Source organism: Cupressus sempervirens, chromosome 7 (genome assembly GCF_028749045.1).
Source record: "Cupressus sempervirens isolate cs-2001-9-10 chromosome 7, ASM2874904v1, whole genome shotgun sequence".
NCBI lineage: Eukaryota > Viridiplantae > Streptophyta > Pinopsida > Cupressales > Cupressaceae > Cupressus > Cupressus sempervirens.
Window position 1 is genome coordinate 599,549,562 of NC_143124.1, and position 27,143 is coordinate 599,576,704.

The following is a 27,143-nucleotide window of genomic DNA, read 5'->3' on the forward strand; positions in this document are numbered from 1 at the left end:
CAAATGTCACTAGTAGGACCGACCACTTTGTTTGTTGATAACGAAGGCATTATCAAATTAGTGTAAAATCCAGTCTTCCATGAACGAACCAAGCAATGTGGATGTTCATTGTAACTACATACGACAACTAGTTGAAGATGGGACAATAGGATTGCCATATGTTCCTACCACAAATCAAATTGTAGACATTCTCACCAAGCCTCTTGGTCCTGATAAATTTGTCAAATTCGGAGGACAACTTGGTGTTGTGGATAGATTAACCATAAGGGAGGGTATTGCGATAATAGATAAGCTTCTATTATTAGTTAATGGCTATTTGTTGTAAATATTAGAATGTTTCTAATAATTAGTTAGCTGTAGTTATCTATTAGCTTTCTTTTAGCTAGAATAGAATATTTCTATTCTTTACGATCGTTTCCTAAGAAAACATTGCTTTATTCTTTTGTATATATAGACCTCTCGGTCTCTGCTAATAACAAACAAATATTTGCCAATTACTTTGTAATATATATATATATACACACACATCCTAAATATCTTTTTCAATATTATCTCTTTTATGTGCTTGATGAATGTTGAGGTGTTTGAATATATATGTATATAGATTCCAAGATATGAAAAATGATCTCCTATACCCGCAAAATAAATGCAATCAATACAGATTTATAGGTTCTTGTATTGAAAGGTTGCGTCTCACGAAGCTTAAGAGATACGTACTATCCCTAATTAATTTTGCAGTAAGTCTACACCAATGACCAATTGCCATCTTGTTTTTCCAAATCATTGATAACATATTTTTCCTTTTGACATTGAACTAGGTCTGAATTTAATATTCTTCTCATACTCCAATGATTTTTGTATCTGTGGCTACTTGATTTAGTATAATTTGTAGACAATATTTGTGTTATATTAATTGCTGTAATCTTTCTCCATCAATGATTATTAATCATCTTTTAGATGTTCGTAATATATATACTCCAAGTATGAATTTCTAAGGTTGTCGTGCCTTGAAGTATTTCAAATGCTTAGCCCAATTTTGATAGAATTATTTATTAATACATTTTATTAGTTAATATTATTTTGTATTGATTAATGCTATTGATTAAGATTAGTATTGATTAATATTGAATTTTGATTTAATATTGAATATTGATTAGTATTATATAAATAAGAATAAATAATTGATTAACATAATTAATTAATTAATTATGTAAAACAATGATCAATAAGACGATATATTTATATATATGTTGATCAAACTATAAGTAAATACATTACATTGTATTATTATGTTCTTTGATAGGCAATGGGCCAGAATCTAGAGTATTTATTATTTATTATTATTATTTGTTGCAATTAATTATTATTATGTGTTAAGTTTGATTAGACTCGAACCCAAGACCTCCCAGATGAGAGGCTCACAATTTACCGCTGTGTTGTAGGCTCTTTCCTTGTATTATTATTTATTTATAATAAATTATTTGTATTAAATAATTTTACTATATTCGTATTATATTGTACTATATTGATTATATTCTATCATTGTTGTATTTAAGCGATTTAATAATAAATCATGTTATAATTTATTTGTTAATTTTTATTATTTATTATTAAACTCTCTTCAAGAAATTGGGGACATCACAGCAGATTCAATTTGGGAAAGCATACACATAATGTTATAATCAGTGATGTTCAAGAATCTGTAGCAATGCTGACACAAGACTGTGATGAGCTCAAATAGAAGAACCAACTGAAAGAACAAAATGAATTGCTAACACGATGATTCAAAAAATTACCAGATCTTTAGAACAGGCTGATCCATTGGCACGATCCATTTCAGAGGAGTCCATTAGGCAGGTTAAGGGAGATGGGTAAATGGCTACAACAATAAATGTGTGGGTTGATTAGATGATGCATAGGTGTCAGGGTTGATAAAATGAATAAACGCATAAAAAGATGCAAACATGGGAGGTACTGCACATGGTTGGCTTCAATTTTTTTTGAATGTCAAAGGAGTTAGATTAAGGTATGGAGGCCTTTTTTTTGTTGATTTGGAGCTGAGTGTGGTTTGGAGGGAAACAAAATAAGAATCAAACAGTCAGTTTTTAATTCAAGACCTTTTAAGAAACTTAATTGCATAATGGAGATAAATAGGGGACATCCAACTGCTCCCTATCCATCTCCTTGTTTTGGAAATGGTCATGGAAAAAAAGGTGTTGGAGAAGCTATGGGATGTCCCTAGGATGGGGACACCTAAAATATCCATAGAGAATATAGTTTTGGTAATTTACATAGGTGACATTCCAATGTGGACTAGAGTCTAGACTTAACTGGATACATTCATTTTGAAATAGTTTGGTTGTTTACATAGTCGATATTCCACCAGCCAAGGACGAATCTGATTGGATAGTAGATACAGATTCAATTGGGACCTTTGGTGATTGAAAATGTATTGGTTTTGAAATAATTTGTAAAATTATGCACAACTTTTTGAAAAATTGGGGGAATAATACAACCCAAGGCAGTCTTTTTCTAAGGACTAAAAACTACAAGAAATAACCTTTCATATCTAGTTAATGTCATTAACTGACAAATATATTCTATATACTATATAGTATACACCCATTCTTTCCTTTCCTGACAAATTTGGCTTGACTCATGGCTATTATGTATAAAATATTTACTTTATGTTGCTGGAGGTTGTAAAAACAATTCCAATTTTCATTAAATTTTCACCAATTCTTCCTCACAAATCAGATGTTTGGCATTTTGTCAAACATTTGGCACGTAGCTGGTCAATACTGTATTTATGGTATTTGGTATGTACCTTTTTTTTGAGTTTGGCATTTATGATTTGCAAATTGAATACATTCAAATGTAAATACTGAAACTAAATACTAACTGAAATCATTTCTTGTGTAATAGCTATGAAAGCATCCAATTCCATGAGTTCCAATGTTGAGGCTCACTCTACTGAATCACAACTATTATTGGCAATCAAACTAATTATAATGATCATAATCTTCTGGAAATGAAATGCAATGACTTAGAACCTGATTAGACTCCTCCAAGAATTTGTTCAAGTACAGACTTTTCTGGTGGCTCTAAACCTGATTGAGTATGCAAAATGATATACACAGATCTTCCAGAATTCACTGTAAGTCTTTAAACAAAATGCTGGCCCTTAAAGAAAGTGCAGAATACAATACAAACAGTAGTATTTAATCACTTCCTTGCATCCGCTATATTGCCAAATATGTAGTGACTTCCCTTGGAGTCAAATCTCAGGTAGATGGAATTGGACGATGGTTTATAGGTACTGATCACATGCCTAACATGCAGATCGCAGGTCAAAACATTGACTGCAATGCCTGTAGATTAACCTGCAGCTTCCATAGTAGATCCCACACGACTTGAAATCAATCACAGACTCAATATGCAATGCCATCCAACCCCAAGGGAATTAGATTGGCTCAGAGATCACCAAGTATACACACAGCATTTGAAATGCTGCTCTCTACATATGAATCGATACACAACAATGCCCCAATTTGAAACCAAATATTGTCTCGCAAAAACACTGGCAACAAATATGCAGCTTTAGAATTACAAACATCCTCCGCAATCAGAATTCGCAAATACCAAACAGATTTTGATCTCCGCAATTGAAGACGTTCACACACAATCTCTCCTTAGCCACAGGTATTGCAATAGAAGAGAAAATGGCAAATTATTTACCTCAGCATAATTTGCACACACCAACTCAGAATTCTGAGAAATATAATTCCAATCTCCCAGACACAGATAATCACAGATAGGAGATTTAACCCATGAAACTACTATATATCAGCAGTGGCTTCAAACAAATCTTCAGGAACTCAAAAATCCTTATACTTTAGCAAGGGCTCAGAATTCAGAACTTAGGAAAAAGCCACAAAGGCTACAAAAACAAATATATCTTCAAGCTTGCTTTTCCCAATGAAATGACCTTGTATTTATAACCTCCAGATTCTCTTTTGTTGCCAAAATGTAACTTCACTCAAGAAGCTTTCATCACACAACATTAATTAGAAGCTTCCAGTAGATTCTCTCACTTGACTTGGCTTAACCAATTAATAAATGACACTTTCCAATGATAACTCAACTCTCAACTTAAACAAAATTATAAAGTTAAATTATAACTTTATAATAAGCCATTTAATAATTAATAATAATTTGGCCACTAAAAATATAATAACTCCCAAAATACTCATCATTTAAATATGCTGTCTGAAATACGAGTCATACCTATTATTTCTCCATGTGACCAAATGCACTTTTCAAAAATAGAAAAGGGTCCATCTTGATCAACACCAACATACCACAAATAGTAAGTACACAAAACTAAGGCCAAACAAAGTCCGATCTGAGCCAATCGAAGACCAACCCATAGCTTATTGAGATGTGGAGAAGATAAGACCCTCCCAAGCCAAGCCACTACCACAGAAGACCCTCTATCCACAATAATTATCCTACGAGGATCACAATAATAGGCTAATCCTTGAAACTCTTATGCCGACAAAATGGGGGACATTACAGAGGTATACGAGAGTAATACTTGTCATAAGAAAGTACAAATTTCTTGAAAATATTTCCTCCTATATTTCAATTATAGCCACCTTTCTAAAGACATGATATTATTTGAAGTACGTATTGGTGAGCTATCAACAAGATGTCTTTCAAATGATATCTATATCAAAGTCTCACTAACCTCTTGTTGAGAATAAAAATGTTGTTTTACAGACAATTGCATACAAGTTTAAGATTTTATTTTTGTTCCCTTACGGTGGATAACATCAATGATTGATTGCGTATCTAGCATGTTTGTGGTAAGAGATGATAGAATTGTTGACATATTGTTGAAAATTCACTAGTTAAAAGAATATTTGTTACTTGCCAATACTAATCCTTGATGGAAGAAAAAGACATGAGCATATTGTGAATGCCTTCTCTATCTATAGTGTCAGAACTGTTTGGATCCTTTCTGAGATATATTTCTCTTCAATATTTTAACAGAATTTTAGTACACATTATAATGCTGAATTGGTTCATCAAAATTCTCCCTGCACAGTCATATCTTGTCTCATGAATTCTCGCACCAAAGTGATTCATATTTGGTGTCTTGGAAGAATAAGATTATTTCCTCTTTGCTTATATAATACAGGAATGCCTAATTCATTTAATTTCATAATGAATAGATTTCTTTTTACCTGCATCCAAAGACCAGGTCATTCTTGCTAGGAGATCAAAGATTGAAATCGATGTGAACATTGATCCTTTGGAATTGGTAGCCTGTCTTCAGGTATTAACGAGTTTTCCTCAATTTTTTTTGAGCATGTGTTTTAGAATCATGAACTGGTAATTAAAATGGAATTCTACTTCTTTATTGCTGTTGTTTACCTGGTTTTCATTACTTTCTGTAACATAAGTGGATGCACTTTGTGCCTACTTTGGTCATTAGAGAACATTTTAATACAATTCCTTTCTTCAAAATGCAGTTCTTGAATCTAAGGAGAAATTATTTTCAAGTTTGTGTGCACTTTCTTATAGGATGATTTTGAATCAGGAAAATAATCAAAATTCATATCAATTCTGTTTCGAGCTGCCAAATCTATCAGCATTTATCGGAAGCACGGTATGATGAACTCCATGACTTTTGTTTGATTTTTTGATGACACAAATTCTTGTATCATAATATTGAACTACTTTTACTTCATGATCTGAAGCTAAAAATCATAGGTGGTTGTATTTTCCTAGTGTAAGAAATTTAGAGTTTTCTTGTTTGATATGGTTTCAATGAATCAAAGTTTTACTAGAGGGACTTCATGATTTGTTTCATGTTCTTTTAATCAGCACATGCATTAGTGATTATTGATGTGTGATCCCATTACAACGAATTTAATCTAATTGGCCATTTTCCTTGTGGAATACTAGGTTTTAATGCACCATATTATGGCTCAAGATAAACTTGATGTAACAAAATAGTACTTAATTTTTTATTAGAGAAATAATTAGGAAGTGTATCAATAAGTTCAGGAAAGCAAAATGTTAAAAGCAATTTGATGCCAATGTAATGTCCCTGTCATAAAATAAATGAATTAAATGAAACTTTGTTAATGGGCTGATTGATTTAATATATCTCGGACCCATTTTAATTTAATTGTTTCAGTAGATAGTTTGGCCGTCGGCTATCTTTGTACACCCTCGGAAGGGATTTCCCGACGGGTATTTAAGCACGGCTTGTAGGTAGTAGTTAGGTATGCATTTTGGATTATTTTGTATGTATTGCGAATTCCTGTTAGAGTTCTCTGTTGTTTGCCATATCGAAAGTAAAAGACCTTCCATATTTGGTTTGTCCGGTTTTGGTGGGATTCAACCCTCGTCCTATTCCATCGCTTGTAACACTTCGCTTGGATCTAGCAAATTGGAGCACCATCTATCTGCGAATATTAATTGAATATACATGTGTTCAATTTTCATTATTTGGATTTCATCTTGTTCATGGTCATATTGTTCAAACTCACTTCCACTACCCCTATGTCTTCTTCCATATAACTACACAAACATACAGACTCTGGATTGGTACACAGTCATTTCGTAGTAACACCATACGTCCCATCCTATACAACCCATCCTGTACGGCCCATTCCGTACGGTCCATCTTGTACGACCCACCATACTTCCCTCCCCTTCACCCTTTGGACTCCTACCTGCATTGTACAACTTACCTTCCTTGATCTCCGTACGACCAACTATCCACCGTACACCCACCTCTTTACATCTCCCACCGTACGACCCTTTTGAATATTGTATGGTTGCACTATCTTCTACCATACGGCCCCCCTGTTCATCTGCTCTTTCTCACCGTACTAGCTTCTAGGCTCCGTATAGACCAAACAATCCCACCGTACTGCCTTCGTGTAGCTATTCATTGAGGACCCTCAATGTTTGTGATTGACCATCAGACCACCCTCTAGGAATGAAACATTACAGCCAAGTTAATCATAATAGATGGGGATACAGCTGAAAGTCAATATGACCAAGATAGAAATGCTATTTAATCTGAATGCTTATAATGCTTGGGTATGTAAATTTTCATAGGCTTAAATAAATAACAATAAAATTGACTAAAAAGATGATGACTACGAACAACAAAATATTACTTAATCACAATATTAGTTATCAAAATATTAGTATAGTCATATAATAAAGTGTACGTTTACATTGTATGTGATAAGTTAGCTACTAGTGGTTATTGTTAATCAATAATATGTATCATGTTACTACTTTATCACGTTCTTTTGATTAGTGCATGCGTTATTGATTATCATTGATGTGTGGTCCCATTACAATGCATTTAATATCCGTGTTATTGGGTTCGTGCCTTGAACCCTCGAACCGAGTCCAAGTGCGAGCTGGGTTTGGGTTTGTGAATTGGTTCATGCTATGTCCAAGGCCACGAGGCTGGGCACAGACCCCGCCCAAACCTAACATGAACCCGGGCGAACCAAGCAGTGACCTATGAGGAGCCACGATGTCGAACTCAAAAACTTGGTCCAAAAACATAATAAAAAACATTTTTATTGCTATTGTTTTGTTCTAACCCTAAAATGGCCCACAATGAAGCCTCCAAAAATACTTCTTTTCACACTGCTCTCATTTTTCTCTCTCCATCTTTCTAATTTGAAGTGAGGTGATTGTATTCGATTGTGGACTGCCAAATACCTTCCACAAAGCAGATTTGGCATTTCAAGTATTTAGACTTTTAATGTTTATGACATTTGACATTGATCAATGATTAAACATCATAGATTCATACTATGAAATGATTTAATTTTACAATTATGTATATTTCTCTTATTTTTTTGTATATAAAATGCACATATATACACACACACGATCCCATACAAACCATAATGAAGAAAAATATTCATGAACCAATGTACTAAGTTCTCATTTCAAAAATTGTCCCCGAACTTGAATTGGTAACATAGTTTAGTAATTTGACTATTTTCTTAGTCTAATGCTTGGTTTTATGGCACCACTATTATGGTCCAAGACAAACTTGACGCAACAAAGAAGTAGTACTTAATTTTGTGTCAGAGAAATATTTGGGAAGTGTATCAATAATTTCAGGAGAACACAATGTCAAGCAGATTTACGCTAGGTTAGTCAAAACAAATGGTGATAGAGCTGAAAGGTAATATGACCAATATAAAAAAATTGTTTAATCTGGATGCTTATACTACTTGGCATTATAAATTTTATAGTCAAACAATTTTTAGATAACAAAAAAATGCCTAAAAATAGATGACTATGAACCATAGTCGAAAATTAGGGACTCAAAAATAACTTGGCTGGTCCAAAATATTTAAAATCTCAGTGAAATATTGACAATAATTTGACTCTTCTATTGAACATTTGAAAATATATGAGCTCATAAAATATTCTTAAAAAACACACCATACACTAAATTTGTAGAACATATACTAATTTGAGATTTCCATCATATATAAATGAAAGTTTTGATTTAAATACATAGCAATTACAATTTGGCAATAGAGTCATAGACAAAAAGGCAAGTGCAACATTTGAATAAATTGAGTTCAATACAACCTCCAAATACATGTTAAGTTCAAGTTTTGATATCAATGAAAGTTGGAAATCATAAATTGTGTTTAAGACTAGTGCTCAAAAGAGATTGTTGTTGTTGGGTGGGTGGTGTAGAAGTAGTTACAAAATCCTCAATATGTGCCTCATCCATAGTGATAGTGAACAGCACACAATTATGTTGAGGTTGGGGGGGGGAGGGGTGGTTTGAATTAGTATAATAATAATTTGGCCAAATTAAAACTTTTTATCCAAACAATAGTTTCAAATGATTTATAATTCTGGAATCAACAATCATGCACATGAGCACAATAACACAATGTTTATGTGGAAACCCAATGCGGGAGAAAACCATGACAAATAAATGCTTTCTTAAATAAACTATTCTTTTACAATGTTTTTCAAGCTTCAACATACTAGAGGGTCCAACCCCTATGTTTATGAGCATCGACTCACTAGAAGCTCCAACTCCCACACTTCACAGGATCCAATCTACAGGTTGCTCCAACTCCCTCTGCTATCTTCATGAGCACTAATTCACTGCACACACACTTATGTTCCACCTTGATAATGCTGCTCATTCAATTGATGATGGATCCAATTATTTCATGTTTATTTTACTTTGCCATAATCTTTCTTTAATACTTTTACTCACTTTCTTTAATTGATATTTATATCAGACAATAAACCTACATATAAATATATTTATTCAACTCTTCTCTAGATTCCTTCACCCTTATATTTATTTCTCATTTCCTCTATTCTAAAGATATGTTCTGCATATTCTTCCTTGCATCTTTTTATTTATTCATACATACTCCTCTATTTTATTCTCATATGTATATCAGATTGGAAATCTGAATATATATAAAATTCTTTTATTCACTCTCCTTTTTTTCCTTTTTTCATCGCTCACACTTTTTTTTTCTCCTATTAAGTATAAGATAGGCCAAAAAAGGAGTAACATCAATTCGAAAGAACATCAGAGTATGGACAACATAAGCAGAAATGGTATCTGAGTCTGGGCTTGTTTAGATCATATCATAGTTTTAAACATCAGGCCATCAAATATAAAAAAAGAGCTGTAACAAAATATCTAAGTTCTAGCGAAATCATTCTGCCATCCAGACAGTTCAAGAAGCATACCCTTCAGTCCAGCTGAATTGCAACCCTTCTTCTTTGATGACATTGAAGGGGTTGTTGAGTATGGTTGTAGGAGGCCTAGGTACAGGGCTAAGGGTAACAATGGGTCTCCTTCCAGCTCTGAGCTCACCGGCATTATGAACAATAATCAAGATATTTTCAGCTCTATTATTGGGGATCATCCTATTAATCATTTCACCAATTGTGGTATAGTTTTGGTTCCTGTTGTCCTCAGCTTTGACAGCCTACCTTGGCACCATTTGTAGCAAAGCTAGTGTTATTGGCTCCATCTGTTTAGTGGGTGGTGGACTGCCCATTGCCTCTAGAAGAACTAGAAATGTTATCAGTAGGCAGTGTAGGATTAGCCAATCTTTTCTTCATAATGATTTGGTTTAACATCTCTTTCAAAGTACAGTAAGTATTTTCATCTTCTTTACCTTCTTAATGAATGTCAAATGCAAGTTCTTTCTTCAGGATCTATGTACACTCCTTAATGACTTTATGGAATTTCTGTTCCTTAACCTTGCAATTGATGGAGACCTGCAAACACATGTCTAATAATGAGTCTCCATTGAGACCCAGTAAGAATCCTATGTCTACTCTTTAGAAATATCCTCATTTCTAAGAATCCGCAAATGCCAAACGAATAAAGAAGAGAATGTAGCCCAGATAGTGTTAGAAGATTTGGATAGATCAGGAATATGACCAGAAATAACATGAAAAAAGGAAATGTGGTATCCAATTTTAATGCCAAACAACATCCTAACCCCTTTGGCAAAGGAACAATCAAAGAAAATATGTCCAAATGACTCAAGTAGGTGATAGATAGTACGAGTAAGGATTTCCATTAGGCATATAAACAAGGATTTTATGAAGCAAAACTTGCCAAAGAAAACGAAGGATCTTGGGTTCCACTGGTCTATGCCAAAGAGAGTGCAAGCACTTAGTCCAATAGGATTGTTCAAGGTTGGAGCTCCATTTGCAATTGAGATGATTAATGGTGATCTCAGAGTTAGATAACAAACTGTAGATATATTTGGCTTTGGTTTCCACTATGGGGGAGCCATCAGACCATTTCAGGACAGTTAGTCTGTTAGTGATTTCTCCAACAACAAAGGGTACATTAGCTTGGGCACAGGCTTCCTTTAAAATAGAGTAGGTTTTCTTCTGTGATAATGGTAAAAGAAATTTAAGGGTAAGCTCCTCCTAAAGAAGCAAATGACCATCCTTGATTAAATCACTAAATTTGTAGATACCAAGCTTGCACCAGTGTTTACAGAGCATCCTTGCAGCAGGGCTAATGGCTTACCATTTCTCTCAAGGTTCCACCATGGGGATTTCTCACTACAGAGTTTAAATGAGTCATCAGTCATTTTTTCTCCTACTATCCGATGTCTGACTTGTTCCCATCCTTTCCATATGGACTTGAACATATCTGATCCACTCACTCTGACTTGAATATTTCTGATCCTAAAGTACCTTTTTGCAAGGCTTGTGAATACATCCATAGTAGGTCTTGCCAGATCCAATCAATATGTTCCCTACAGAATTCCACTGGGATGCCATCTGGTCCAGGGGCCTTACTGTTTCTCATCAGCATGATTGCAGAGGTTATTTCCTCTTTTGATATAGGTAGGCATAGTTTGGCTCTATCTTCATCTTTAATTTTGTTTGGGATGAGTCTGCAAATCTTTTTCCTCTCTTCTTTCATACCATCCCCAACATCTTCCATAGTAAAAAGATAAGCATAGTAATTGACAAATGCCTTGAGGATATCCTCTTGAGTTGAGATAGTAGAGTTTCCTGCCAAGATCATATCAATCTATCCCTTGCCTCCTTCCACTTCAATAGTTGAAAAAAGAATTTGGTGCCTTTGTCTCTGTGCTCCAACCAATTAATTCTGGCTCTAACCTTGGCACCTTGAGGCTTGAACTTAATAATTTTGGAAATTCCTTAGTTAGTTTCTGACTTTCACTAGTGTCTAGGGCATTTGGGTTAAGGTAGTCCTTCTGAAGGATATTTTCTACCACCACCAGCTTTCCATGTAATGTGCTCTCAGTTCTCCTGGCATCTTTTGCTCTTTTCTTACCTATTGACTGGAACAGTTTTCTCCAACTATCAACCATGGTGATCCACCTACTGATGACATCTATGTGTTTAACCATGTATACATTATACCACATGATAAAGAAGGCCGCCTAGGTAACTCCTTTACTCTTAAGTAGTGATGTGTTAAGGGCAAAGCTAGAGTTTTTTGCATTAGTCACTCCAAGTTGTTTGATCAGAAATATAGAAGCAATGACAAGGTTGTGATCTGAGAGAGTGAAGGGTAGACTTGAATGCAATCACCATAATGCAATCACCATCATCGTTTCTGTTGAATGAGAAGGTAACTTTACTAACAGAGGATCTGTTGAGTCTACCATATATTCTTTTGGGTCCTTTTTGAAAGTTAGTCCATGTAAACCAAATGCCATTGTGCTCATTCCTATTTCCAGCAAGGGCATCAAAGAGTTTATACTTATTGACAAATCTATTCCAAAAGAACTTTTCCTCATTTTTCCATTCAAATCACTGTCCACCTGATTTGTCCTGTTGCCTCTCTACCATGTTGAAATCAGCAGCCATAATCCAAGGGATAGCAAATGTTCATTAGAGGGAAGCATGAACTTTGGATCTTTGATAGGAGAAAACCCATCAGTTGAGTATGCTACTGATAGTTGTGAGGATATTTGTCATAATTTAACTCATAAATAGAATGTATTCATATTATTCTTTGAAAAATAAATTATGAATGAATATATATTTCTGTGATAACTGTTATATATATATATATATATATATAGATATATATATCATTCTTTGGTAATAATGTTTAAATGACATGCTTTGTGCTTAGTTTCATATGAATGCCATGTATATTTGCGAACTCAGGTGAACATCGACTATGAAATATTTTATGAGTTGGTATTGAATAAATAAATATTAAAGCAATTTTATAAGTCAATTTTTAATGTAATAAGTTATAATAAATTGTGGACCCATCCATTGGCCTATGAATGCAATTTATTATAAATAAAAGGGGGGCCAATTATAACAATGGAAAATAAAGCCTTGGTGATTAGTTTCTAATATTTTATCAAGAGGCAATTCTGTTATTAAAAGTAAAATAATAAAACCCTAGAGATGGCCGGCTTGGATTAAATAATGATAAAAAAGTTTTTGGAGGCTCATTTTGAGCATGCAAGTTATTTGTCTTCATTACAAACTTGAGGCAGAGCTGTGAATTGCAGAGTTGCAACAGTATCATTCTTCAATAAGGAAAACTTCTAAGATTGGACATCCCCCTAGTTTGTTCGTAGAATGAAATTTGATGATTACATCAGCTGACAGAGCACTGTGGTAATTGTTTGTGGTGAAATCAGTAATTTAGCTCAGGCTAAGAAAGACATCAGAGTTTAATGTTTAGAGCCTTGCTAGCTCCTTCACCCACTCTGTCCCAAGAAATGTTGTTTTGGTGCTTTTTGATAGTTTTTGCATTTTTCTTGTGTTTTGACAATATATGTTTTTGTTTTTGAAATTTCTCAGGAATTAAAATGATTGCAATGCAAGGAAATTGAAATTGAAATTCAACAATGCACATCAAGTTTATTCATCACATATATACAAGGAATGATCACACTGCATGAAAGTTGTAATAACTGAGACACTAATTTATTTATTCTGTATATTTATAAGAACCTGGAGCCTGAGGAATGACGTTGATATTCACAAGTATTTAATTGCAACAACCAAATTAGTGAGCAAAGATAGGTGTGGGTGCTAAGGATTGCAATATGGCCACCCTCCAAGCAAAACGATGCCTCCTAATTGCAGACGCAGGACCTGTGAATGGAAGCCTAAGGAAAATGCTGCTAAGTGCATACAAACTGATCTTTTTCCCCTGTGAATATAACTGGTATCAAACGCTGAGAATTCTCACACAACCCTCCACTTTGGATGCATAGTCGGCTATAGGAAATAGCCACTGAGTAACACAATTCACCAGCACTTGACGCTGATTCAAAGTGTCTGTAAATCATACAAGGATCGTCCAATCCCTATGGATGGATTTTTCTCAAACCCTTGCCAAGTTTCTTACCAAAATAATATCAAGAAAACACATGCATAGAATGAACGTCTTTGGAGCTACATTTATATAATCGATCGAATAGCTTTATCATTACACAAATGGCTACTAACTTCATCTTCACACTTTTCACTTAAATCATAACTTTGGTTTTGGTTGCACAATTGAATTTGAATTAATTAAAAATAAATCCTCATAGGTGCCATAATGCACTTTATAAACAAGAGACGCAATGCGTCATAGTTCCTGTGTAACGCATAATGGTTGTAGAGGTGTAGATGAGTGAGAATCTAAATTAATATTATGAATGCATTAATTTTTACCTAGAAATGCACTTGTGATCTGATAGGATTGTTCATATTTTGTTGTTAAATTTTCATCCTAGAAATGCGCTTGTGATCTGATAGGATGGCTCATATTTTGTTGTTAAGTTCTCGTGCTATATTATTATATCTTTGGGCACTTAAGCCCAAGAATAAGAGGCCAAAGTCCTCAATATGGCACTAAGTACTTAATATCATACTACGATCAATACATATGCTTTAGACAAATTTGCACCTTCTACATTGACTACTTAAATTATGTGCAATGAGGAAAGATATCCATACCAATATTTGAATTATAGAACTTGAAGAAGTGATAAGCATTTGGAGTATCACATTATATGTTTAAGCATACCATGCATGCTACTAGACAACCATAAGTAGTTGGAATAACTCCCCCAACTATGTATTATTCTCATCTTGATTATCAAATGGAACTCACACTATTTTTAATCATTAGCACTGGACAAAAATTAGGATAGAGATATAGATAGAGATAAATAGCAGTATACAACAATAACAACATAAATATATATGCAGAGGAAAAAATGATAGATAATATAGAGGAGGAAGAGGAAGAGAGATAAAATAGTAAGATAGAGTGATACCAACATAAGTTGTGTGTGAGAGGGAGAGAGAATTAAATATAATTATTTTTCTTAATAAAACAAATAGTCAAAATAAAATCATGGTTATAATAAAAAATTAAAACATATTATATTTTAATTAATGAAACTAAGAATTTAATTTTTATATTGAAACTCACATTTCTATAAGAAAAAATGAAATGTACTGAAATATAAAAATATTTTATAAGTAAAACTAATTGTTTAATTTTACACAATTAGAGAAGGTTTACTATTTAATGTTTTGTATTTCCAAATTTTTCATAAAATTAAGTAATTTTTAATTATGAAATAATACATATATAATTTAATATGTACATTTGTAAATAATAAATAGATGTAATACATATAAATTTGATGTTGATGAATAAATATGATGTAATAAATAAGAAATAAAATATAACTATTTAATTTTAATACATAGTTTATAAAAATCTAATAATAATTTATATATCTTTTAAAATTGAATTATTTTTATTTTGTGGTTATTTCTTTTGTATTTTTTTGATATAAAATGTTATTATTAATTTAATATTAAAATATAAATGTATTGAGTGCAATGGTTCACTAAACTCTTTCATGTGATTTCGATTTGACTGCTGAGATCTGTTCCAATTATGTTGGCTTCTGAATTTAGACCAGATTTTATATATGGAAAATTTGTTTTTTTGGGCGGGAATTAGCGAAATTTGGTGCAGGCGGGAGTTAGCGAGATTTGGTGCATGCATTGATCTTTTTCCCAGTGTTATTTTCTGCAAGTTACACTAGGGTTAGGGTTTGCAGACATTTGCATTGAGTAGTAGGAAAACAGATTCGTCAACTCCTGACAAGATCTTTTTTCACATTCTCTCCAACAGTTCTTGGAGATCTGAAATGCCATTTGTCTCTTGGCATTCACTCGCCCATTAAAGCTCAAAATCTATCAGTAGAGAAGACGACGATTGAGATGAAGATAAGATTGTTCTGCTCTGTGAAAAAATAGTCGCTCTGCTCTGCTCAATGCGAGTTTGCTTTGCTCTTTTTTCGCTCTGGTCTTGCTCGTTGCTGGCAAGGTGGCGAAGGAAAAGTTTGGGGTCGTCGATAGTGGTTGTTCTTCTCCCAGTGCTCCTGGTGATGCTTTTACTTCCAAGTACCTCCTCCTTCAGCTAATGCTTTTGCTAGCATTAATGGTATTCCTATGCCGACTGCTAGCAATTCTTTCAAACCTAAATCTTTCTCAAAGGCGGTTTCCAATTCGACAGGTGGTATTCATGAACATACGAGGTTTGTTGTTGTTGGCCCTGACAACTATGAGGTCCCCAAGGATGGTAAGAACGCTTTGGCTTCCTTGGCTCATTTTTCTTTAATTCCTAATTCTGAGATGGTTGCTGAAATTACTAAAGAAAAAGGTAGGATTAAAGACACTGCAATCTTTTTTACTGTCGTTGAAATTGAAAAATGTCCTCCATGCAAGTTTATGGATGATTGGTTTCATAATTTCTGGAATACCAAACTAGGGTTTCACATAACTTTTTGTAGACAAATTCAAAGGGGGCTTTTTTTTATCTTTTTCACTAACCATGATGCCCAACAAGAGGTTGTAAATAAGCAGTATTGGACGGTTGGGTTGATGTCCTTTTGAGCATTGGCTTGGACCCTTGAGGCTGTCCATGAGGAAGTTTTGGCCCTCTCGGCGCCCAGGTGAATTCTTGTAAAAAACTTACCGCCATTTCTTTGGCATTTTTTGCCACAACAGTTGGAAAATTTGGGCAAAATTATCAGGATGGATGAAACTATTAGATTAGTCCACATATGGATGCTAGGGTTCTTATATTGCTCCTTCCTGGCAAAGAAATTCCTTCTGAAATTAATATTAATGTGCTTAATGAAAATTTTGTTTGCCCTATTGAAATTTTAGGGGGCTTGAATGCTTGTTTTTTGTGCAGGAAGGAGAGTCATTGGCGTAGGGCTTGTCCCATCCATAATAAGCCTTCTGTTAAGTCTTCCAATAGTAATAATCCCCCTCCCAAGTCCCCTCTGCCGGTTAACCCACCTGTTGCTTCTAAATCTGATGGTCAACCCGCTATGAAGGTTGCTATGAAGGCTCCTATTTCCTCAGATTTTAACCAGCTTGTTTCTGCTCTTAACTTGAATTTATCTCCCCCTCCAGAGACTGTGTCGGGGCCTGAATTAGATGATGAATTTACTCCTGTTAGAAACAGGAAAAAGAGGAGAGGGGTTACTTTGGTTAACCCTAAATCCGATTATGTTATTTCGGATTCTCATCCCATATTAAATCCCCCACTAAGTGTTGTCCCAATTGAGTGTCCTGCTTCTTCCATTGAAGCAGTCAAGTCCGCCTTGAATCCACCAAAGGTGTTTAAGGAAATTGAGGATGGTTATATTTTCGAAGTCATTCCTGCTTCTAGGTCTGCTCTCTTTGATCTCAATATGGATATGGAGCTGTCAATCCTTGATGAGTCTCCTAAATTAGACACCATTTCCACCAGTAGGCGTGGAAGGCCACCAAGGTCCAAAAACAATTCTGCTAATAAGAATCCTGGGGATGCTCCTAGTTGTGCTAGCATTACTGTTGAAGATGCGTCGCAAACCCCTTGCAATGTGTCTCAATGAATTGCTTATCCTGGAATGTTAGGGGGCTTGAGTCTCCAGATAGAAAATATGTTGTTAAGCGTGTTTTAAATTCTTTTAACTTTGTTGATTTGTTTATGATGCAAGAAATTAAAGCTTTTAGTTTCATGCTCGATATCAGCCTTAATTTTATTTGGAAGGATGCCATTAAGTTTTACTCTAGCCATATCAGGGGTAAAGGTGGAATTGCTATCCTTGTTAATCCCAAGTGGGGGAAGCTCATAACTAATAATGGTGTTTCCCCCTGTCAAAGGGCTATCTGGTTTACTATGAATATTAATAATAATAAAAAAGGTATTTGCTCTATTTACGCTCCTAATGATACTAAGGATAGAATCTCCCTCTAGAATTGGCTATCCGCTCTCCCTGATATTCCTTGGTTTTTTGAAGGAGACTTCAATATGGTTGAGTCCCAGAAGGATAAAATTGGTGGCAACCCGTTCAGATGGAAGGATTATGAGTATCTGCATTGGTCTAAGTTTATTAACTCAAAAAAATTGTTTGACCCCCTAGCTAACATTAAAGAATCTCATCCCAGAATTTGGCACACTTGGTGCAATTTCCAGCAAGGTCGATCCAGGATCTATTTCAGATTAGATCGCTTTTATGGCAATAAAGACTTCTTTTATTTTCTTCTCAATAGTAATGGTAACATTGTTTTGGTTTTTGCCACCACCCTGTCTGATCATCATCCTATTTTCACCCGTATCAGCATTAATTCTAATCCTGTTTGTCATAAACCTATCTCTTCCAAATTCTTGCTGAATACTAAGCTGTTGCACAATGATGATGTTCTATGTGCCTTGCATCTTATCAGGAACATCAACTTCTTTAACATGAAGGACTCTCTCATGATTGACAAGTGGAAGGCAAATCTCCCAGCTTGGAAAGCTTTCCTGCAAACCATTGGCCAAAAGTGTGCCACGGACTATAGGTTCACTGAAAAGTTGCTCTGCTGTAACCTTCAAACTATTGAATTTAATGTTCAGGCTGACCCTTCTAATGCGGATCTTTTGAACCAAGTTATTGCTGCTAAGGATGCCCTTAGCAAGCATCAACAGACTAAAATTCATGGAGCTAGAATTCGTTCTAGGATTAATTGGATCCAACATGGTGATCAAGGGTCTAAATATTTCTTTAATTTTCTTAGGCAGAAACAGATTAAAGAATCTATTGACAAGCTTGTTATTAATAATCAGGAAGTCTCTGATCCTGTTTGTATTTCTTTGGCTTTTGCTGATTACTATAGTAAGCTTTTCTCATCTGAAGATTCCTTGGAGGCTGAGGAAATTAGATCCAAATGTGGACCCCTTATTCCTTCTAAATTAGATGCTGAAGATGTTATGCTTCTTTCGACCCCTATATCTATTGAAGAGATCAAGTGGGCTATTAAAGCTCTCAAGGATGACAAGGCCCCTGGGCTGGATGAGCTTTCTATTGAATTTTATAAGGCTAACCTTAGTTGAATCAGCAAGGACTTGTTTGATCTTTATAATGAGGCCATTAGTGTGGGTTCTCTTAGCCCTGAAATCAACAGAGGTATCATTAAACTCCTTCCCAAGGAAGGGGACAAAACTCTTATCAAAAATTGGAGGCCTATTTCGCTCCTTAATGTTTCTTATAAAATTTTAGTGAAAGTTTTAGCCCTTGGATTGGTTCACAATCTTCCTAAGTTTGTAAGTAGTTCCCAAACTGGTTTCATTAAAGGTAGATATATCTTGGAAAATCTTATTACTGCTTGGGAAGCTATGGATTGGGCTAAATGTTCTCATCAGAACTCTGCTTTGCTCCTCCTTGACTTTGAGAAAGCTTATGATAGAGTTGAATGGAAGTTCATTATCATGATGTTGCAGTCTTTTGGTTTTCCTTTGTACTTCTGTATGGCTGTTCAAACTCTGCTCATTGATGCTTATGCCCAAATTGAGATTAATGGTTCTATCTCTGACCCTTTCCCTCTTAGTCGGTCTATCAGGCAAGGCTGCCCTTTAGCTCTTGCTCTTTTTGTTATTGCTGCTGAAGCTTTATACTATATCCTTAGAGATGATACTCTGTCCCCGAAAGTTAGAGGGCTTTACCTGCCTAATAATGAAGAGCTTATAAATAGTCACTTTGCTGATGACACTGCTGTCTTCTTTGAGCTTACTGACAATAACCTTAAAAATCTACAAATTAAGTTGGACTTATTTTGTACCATCTCAGGTGCTAAAATCTCCTAGGCTAAGTCTATTTTCTTAGGTTGGACTAATTAGCCTCTTGATTGGTTCTTCCAGCACAAGTTTCAATGGGGAGGCCCCAAAAATATAGTCAAGTATCTTCGTATCCCCTATTCTGTTGATCCTTCTCTCAAGGACATGTGGGCTTGGGTTAAGGCCAAGATTGAGAATAGACTTGATAAATGGTATAACAGATCTTTATCTCTGGTCAAGAGATTTCAAGTTTGTCAAAAGCTTTTATCTTCTTACAGTATTTATTACTCCTCTGCCTAGATGTTCAATAGCTACCAAATTATTGAGATTCAAAAGGCCATCAGGCATTTTCTTTGGTTTAATGGAAAGGACAATAGAAAGTATCATGTTGTTAAATGGGACTAGTGCCATACTGATAAGTCCCTAGGGGGGCTAGGGTTAAAAGATCTCAAGCTGCAAGGTATTGCTCTTTCTGCCAAATAGATTTTTCAATATATGGAGGGTGATAGTCCTTGGAAAGTTCTTGTTAGACACAACATTGAGAGAGGTTTTCCCAAGCAGGCTAGATCTTGGAAAAATCTCCCTTTATGTGACCTTATTGTTGGTAAGTTCCCAGTTGTGGTCCAAGGGTCACCTATTTTCAGATCCATCTAGCGAGCTTGGGAGCATGTTCGAAAATTTATCACCAATAGGAATTTTTATAATGATTGTCACCTTCATGGAGAGAGATCCATCTGGTGGAATTTGAGCCTAAATAACAAGCCCCTAGCCCTCTACCAAGGGTGTTTTGCTAAGTCTTGGGCTAAAGCTGGTATTTCTCAATTTGCTGATATCTTTGAACATGATTCTCTTATCCTTAGGAAGATCTCAAGATTAGATTTAATTTATCTCAGTCTCAGAAGAAAACCTATAATTTAATTTCTCAAGCTTCCAAGGATATTCCTTCTCTTTGCCATGTGGACTCTCTTAGATACATTAAATGCAAGTGGCCTAACGGAGTTGTTTTAGATAAGCTTAAAGCTAAGAATATTTATAAGGTTATTGCTCATAATGTGGATATTCTTGCCCATGTCAATAAACTCTGGTATTGTTCTTTTGATATTAAAGTTTGGAATAAGTTGCTGAATTCTATTTGGAAAGGTCCTTGTGAACCTAAAATTTCAATGTTTTAAATGGTTGTTGTTAATTGATAGACTTCCTATTAGAAGAGATAATCAACATTTTGATATTTGTAATATTTGTAGGTTACCTAAAACAGGTAGACATATCTTATTTGATTGCTTTTTTGCTAAAGAAATTTGGAATTTATTTGATATTTACTATCCCATTAGTGTGAACATCATTAAAATTGTTACCGGTCATATTAATGGGATTAGTAAGGATGCTAATTTCTTCTAGAATATGCTCTCCTCTAACATTCTTTGGCAGATTTGAAAATGCAGGAATGAGGAAAAGTACCAAGGTAAGCCAAGGGTTCTTATTGAGTTTTTTCAAAAACTCACACATTTTAAAATCTTCTTGCAGGTGCAAAACACCATGGTAATTGAAAAGGACAAATTAAGTAGATTTCTTAGAGATGGGCAGGCTTCTTTCTTTGTTCACGATCTTAAGTATGGCTATCAGTGGTGAAATACTATGGAAAATCTGCAGATGTTTGAGCACATGTGTTGGAAGATGATCCAAGCTATTAAGAGGAACCATAATGCCAGGAAGGAGAATATCTTTATGTTGTTTAGATTCAGGAGTGGAAGACTATTGTTTGGACAGAAGGCCCTCTCGGTTGGACCACTTGGGTTGTTCTATACTATGATATCTTGTACTAGCCTTGTGCTATTTGGTTTTTGTTGTTCTTTGATGTTCTCTAGCTGATCTTTTGCTACTATAACTCTAGTTTGAGGCTTTGCCTCTTTTGTAGTGCTCAGAGTTCTATGTAACCTTTTTTTTGATCTCTCTAGATCTAATAGAAAAAAAATAAAAAATTTAAGTTTTAAATGTATTTAAACTAAATGATAAATTGTTTAAATAAAAAATATTAATAATAATAAATAATATAATTTAAAAATTGTAACACTTATCAATTATACATATTACTAACACTATTATAAAATATAATTAAAAAATAATATTGTTTAATTTATTTTTATAAAATTAAAATAATAGTAATAATTTAACTACTTTTATTAAAAAAGCAAAGTTTTAAAAAAATTAGAAATTCAAATACAAAGATATAACATATTGAAATTATATTAAAAAGACATATTTATTAGTTATATATATATATATAGAAGTATAATTTGAACTTATGCATTACATGAAGTTTTAGGAACAAGTTATATCAAATAGTCAAAAATAAACATCAATGTAAAACTAATAATAAATATATTTGAAATAAGAAATTAAAAATATTTAATAGATTATGATAATTAATATTGATTAGACATGTTGTGTGAGGTGGAAGATAAAATTATTGTAAAAATAAAATCTTATCAACTTGTCACAAATGTGAGAAAGATAAAGTTATAATTAATACATTCATTAATGCAAGATGAAGTTGTTAGAAAATAATTGTATTTTTTGTTAAAGAAAATTAATTTTCTCCCCCACCAAAAATAGTATGGACCAATAGAATGGATGAAAAATGTGATTTATAAAATAATGAAAAATTAGAAAAAGATATAAACATTTGAATTCTCATATAATCTTTTAAATTCTTGGATTTGACTGGTTAGTGTTAATGTCATATTTGGATTGACATGAATGCATAAGTATTCCTGCCTTGCCTTGGCAGGAACTAATAATGTCTCTCAACTTAAGCTTATAATGTTATTTAATTAAGTATGAGTTGTATAACTTAACTAAATAACATCAATTATAATCATAGCTCATATTAGCCCATAAATCATCAAATAACCCACTCAAAAGCATACATATACTTAACTAAATAACGTCAATTATAATGATAGCTCATAATAACCCATAAATCATCAAATAACCCACTCAAAAGCATATGTATACTTAACTAAATAACATCAATTATAATCAGAGCTCATAATAGCCCATAAATCATCAAATAACCCACCCACATTTAATTTACAAATCTAATAAATTTCAAGGAAGTATTAGCAAACCCACGACTCCCACTATGGCCATACTACAGCAGGAAGGGTTGGCATCTGATTTAGGAGAGAAAATTGTTGTTTTCAGATTGGGGTTTAAACAAATTGACTGTCCACTACAGATCTGCAGCCGAGAAGTTTGGGAATTGGTTTATTGCATTTGTTTTCAGCTAGTCATTCCCAATAGGCATAGCCCTTGATTACCTTATGGCCATACAGGATAAATTAGCAGCAGAGAGCCATATTGGAGGTGTTTTCATAACAGATTTTATAAAAAATTTCACCCATAATTATCAGATCCAGTTAGCAGGCAAGTTTGAAGTTCTATAATTTAGCAACAATTCATTCTACACCACATATACCTGGTATAGCTGTCATATTGTGCATTTTGGGTGAAATAAATAAAAATATGATCAACTTAGCAGTTGACTAAATTCCTAATTGTTCCTTACAATTTCAGTATTAGAAATCACTTGCTTTTGCATTGCAATTTATTGGGAAGAAAACAACAAAATTAAAGTAACTATCAAAAGCTCAAAAATATCAGAAGGAACCCCCACCACCCACCCCCTCACCCTCCCAAAAAAGAAAGAAAGATATTCCTCATCAGTCGCTGGTCTGAAAGGAAACAATCAGGACAAAACCATTAGGCATTGCCTTTGATTCCTAGTTGGGATTTTTCAAATGTTCTCTTTTCTGATCTCCCTGTAACATTGTCCAGTTTTAGATTCGACTGTTTTGTTACATTGTTAAACTAATATTTTAACAACTAGTTTCAAATAGTTTGATAGTTTGTCAGGAGGACAATGAGGAAAACTAATTCCATTTCGCAGGCTGTGTTTGGCATTGTTTCCTCAAAAGAAGTGCTTTGTTTGATTTCGGCCTGGGTATGACTTGTTTTGACCCAGGTTTACCCAGGGCATGGTTCTTTGCCTCGTGTCTTGGGCATGTGTAGTCAAAGATCCATATATGGTCTAGGTATTACCCTGACACCCTGCAAGCCCAGTAGCACAAGTCTGATATCTCAATAAAGTAAGGTTTGTTCCTTCTAAAAATACATTATTTCTTGAGACATTGAATTATATTAGGTCAGAGATGTTACTTTCTTTCTTCATGTATGCTTTCTGTAATTCTGTATCTCTTTCTTGATCATTTTAATTGTTTGAGGACATCAAAAGTCTTCTTTCTTTCATTATATAAGTTTGTATAGTTCTTTCCTTGATCAACTGGAACTTTGCAGTGCTTGTCTCTCTGCTTCATTAGGGAACTCTCTTTTGACTGTAATTCATCATCTTTATACGACTGAAGCAATGACAATATTGTTATTTTGATTGAATATAAAGCAGTTTGATAACCTGTGTCAATTTGGGGAAATGTTTCACGTCTAAAAAGCAAAATGGTTTACATATTTTTAAATAAATTATACATTTGTGAAGGCAGCCAGAAAGACTCTTTCATAGAAGTGGAAGTGATGTTTCTAGTGAAGCTGTTGCTGGAACACGTGCACGTGGGCGTACAATTGAAGAGGACTTACAGATTGGACTAGATTTGCTGCACAGGTATTTCTGTCATCCTCAGATGCTTTCTTTAATATATGGCCATTAGATTGATTATTATATATTTTCGTTGCAGCTAATCCCGAATTAATTGCTTACAGAACCATGTAAATACCTTTTACTCATTTGAAATAACAGCTTATAGGTTTATTTTTCTTGCATTAATATCAGAGGTTCATATAAGTTGACCAACACGAACAACAATCTTTCTGTAAATAGCACTTGTAGAAAGTGTCCTTTTGAATACTTTATACTTCACTTTGTCGTTTCACACAAAAAATTGCAATATCCAAATAATGAATCTAAAACCTGTTGAAAGTGTGGAATCAGCCTAGTATCAACATACAATGCATAATCTCATGTAAAATGTTAATAGTGTCATCAAATATGCGGTTTCTCTAGACAGATGATTGCCATTATGATTAAATGTCCAGAAATGATCAATATACTTAATGGTATTCAAAAGTACATATAGAAAAGAAGTTCCAAACAAGGGTATAGGTTAGAGCCAACAACTCTACCAAAACGTCTGGGATAACACCAAGTGATTAAAGATTCCTGATTGGTATCTCTGGCAAAACTCTGAATTTTGTTTCCTTCTTTTTATCTTTTACCAGATATTGATGGAATGAGGTCTGATTTTTTGTGTCTGCAATTTGTAATTTTTTCTGTTTTTCTAGTTTTCTGGTTTTTGTGGTTTTTTGAAAATATGAATTGCAAATACAAGAAATGACGAGAACAGAGATGAAGTAAATGCCACTACTTTCACACCAATGAACTACTAACTTAATTGCAACCAAAATAACATCTACAAATCTGTACTAGAGTTGTACGGCCAGATAGATTATGTAATCAACAAATAGAAGAATGAGAAATTTGATACAAGTCTGATCTTAACATGTCTCAACTGGGTCTGATTTGCTGCAATGTCCAAATTTGCTAGAAGCGATGAAATTCTGTGCTTTATTAACCTCCACATACAACTGAGTATAGTAATGGGCTGCCAAAATAGTGGTATGGCTAAAATGATAAATTAACGTTGACTGACTTGCATCGAATTCCTGATTTCCAGCCATTGATCTGATTCAGATCATCCTAATTGCTCAAACCTTAACTGAAAGCAATGAAATTCTTCCCCACTATGGGACATATGCTTCCTCTTGGCAATGTATGGCTGATGAAGATGAACCTTAAACCACAATACTGCTGCTTATATTTTGATCTGCAGCTCTGGTAAGAAATTAACCACTATTTTCCACAAATTACAACAGCCTCTCAAGAAATTTGATGTCCAAGTGCTCTATCCAGCTGATAAAACAATGAAAACTCATTTCACAGGTGAGTTGGGGGGACGTCCAAATTGGTAACCTAAAGAGTTTTAATTCTTGAAGCTTCAATATACCGAAAACCTTGATTTCCCAGCTCTCTTCACAATATGCAATCAAATTTTAAACTTAGATTCCCTTGAAATGAAGCCCAACCTTTTCTTTTATTTCCTTTTCCTCCCCTTACAATTTATTTTAATGAACTTTATTAAAATTGAAGTTCTCTTAAAATCGACCCTCAAGGCCTTATTTTACATTTTAAAAGTTGGCTCCATTTTATGTAAGGTGACTTTAGAAAATCAATTTAATATTATTTATTTAATCTAGCCGAGGAAATAATTAAGTAATTTCCAATTTATTCATAAAACACTAATGTAGACTTAGATGTAGAATCTATTTGAAGCAGCCTTATCACTAATGATGTCTAAGTCCTATAGGCCAACTAGCAATTCCCCCTAAAAATTAGGGACCATCCCTAAAAAGTAAGAGGTTGTTGTAATGTTCCTGTTATAAAATAGATCATTAATCAAATTATTTATGGGCCAATCGATTTATTATATCTTGGACCCATTTTTGTTTTGAATTCTGAAGTTTGTGTCGCCGTTGGCTATCTTTGTACACACTTGGGAAGTTTTTCTTGACGGGTATTTAAGCATGGCTTGTAGGTTGTCATTAGGTATGCAATTTGGATTATTTCTTTGTACTGCAAATTTCAGTCAAGATTTTTGTTTTACGCCATTTCGGAAGTGAAAGATCTTCCCTACTTGGCATTCTGATTTCGGTGGGATTCAACCCTCACCCTATTCCGTCTATAACACTTCCGCTCGGATTTGGCAAATCGGAGCAATATCTTGTGGCAAATATTATTTGAAGAATATATATGTTCTATCTCCATTTGTGTTTTGGCTTTATTTGATGAATTTGGGTCTTTGAGTTATTGTATGTCCAAACATTTCTACCCATACATCGTTCACTTCTCCCTGCACAAAGTAGTTCATCTTTCTATGTGCCTATATTGTCCTACTGTATGACAACTTCCCATTCCCCTCATTCCATCAAATGTAAGACCTCCCTCAACATTCACTAGCTTCCCCCCAAGTATACCATACGACCCTAGTGCCTACCTCACGGTGATCATTGTCACACCGCACAGTCACTGCATCCTGCAATTTACAACCAAGTCACCTTGCACCGTACGGCCAGCAACATATGACCAAGTCAGCCTGCACTGTATGACCAAGTCTCCTGCATCGTATGGCTTATTACTCCACCGTACTACATCCTACCATCCTGTATGCTCTTCCCTCTACTATTGGTGTACGATCCTTCCATTATACCATACTGCAACATCTCCCCCTACCCCGTAAGATCTGTTTCAGCCCAGCCTCCTCTACCGTATGGACTCCTACCTTCATATATGGACTGCCATTTGTACCTAACCGATCATTGTTGTGTACTC

General features: G+C 34.4%; 1 protein-coding gene across 8 annotated transcripts in view; it reads left to right on the plus strand.

Moving 5' to 3' along the window:
- LOC149548160 (isochorismate synthase, chloroplastic-like) overlaps positions 1-27,143 on the plus strand; it is a 208,020-nt gene that overhangs the window by 54,519 nt on the left and 126,358 nt on the right. For all 8 annotated transcript variants that reach the window (XR_016353997.1, XR_016353995.1, XR_016353996.1 and 5 more), the window contains exons 6-8: positions 5,267-5,341; positions 5,606-5,674; positions 24,244-24,362. Coding sequence is in view for 5 of the 8 variants with exons in the window: in XM_089792201.1 (XP_089648327.1) it covers positions 5,267-5,341; positions 5,606-5,674; positions 24,244-24,362 (263 nt within the window). In the remaining 3 variants the exon portion in view is untranslated. The remainder of the gene's footprint in view (positions 1-5,266; positions 5,342-5,605; positions 5,675-24,243; positions 24,363-27,143) is intronic.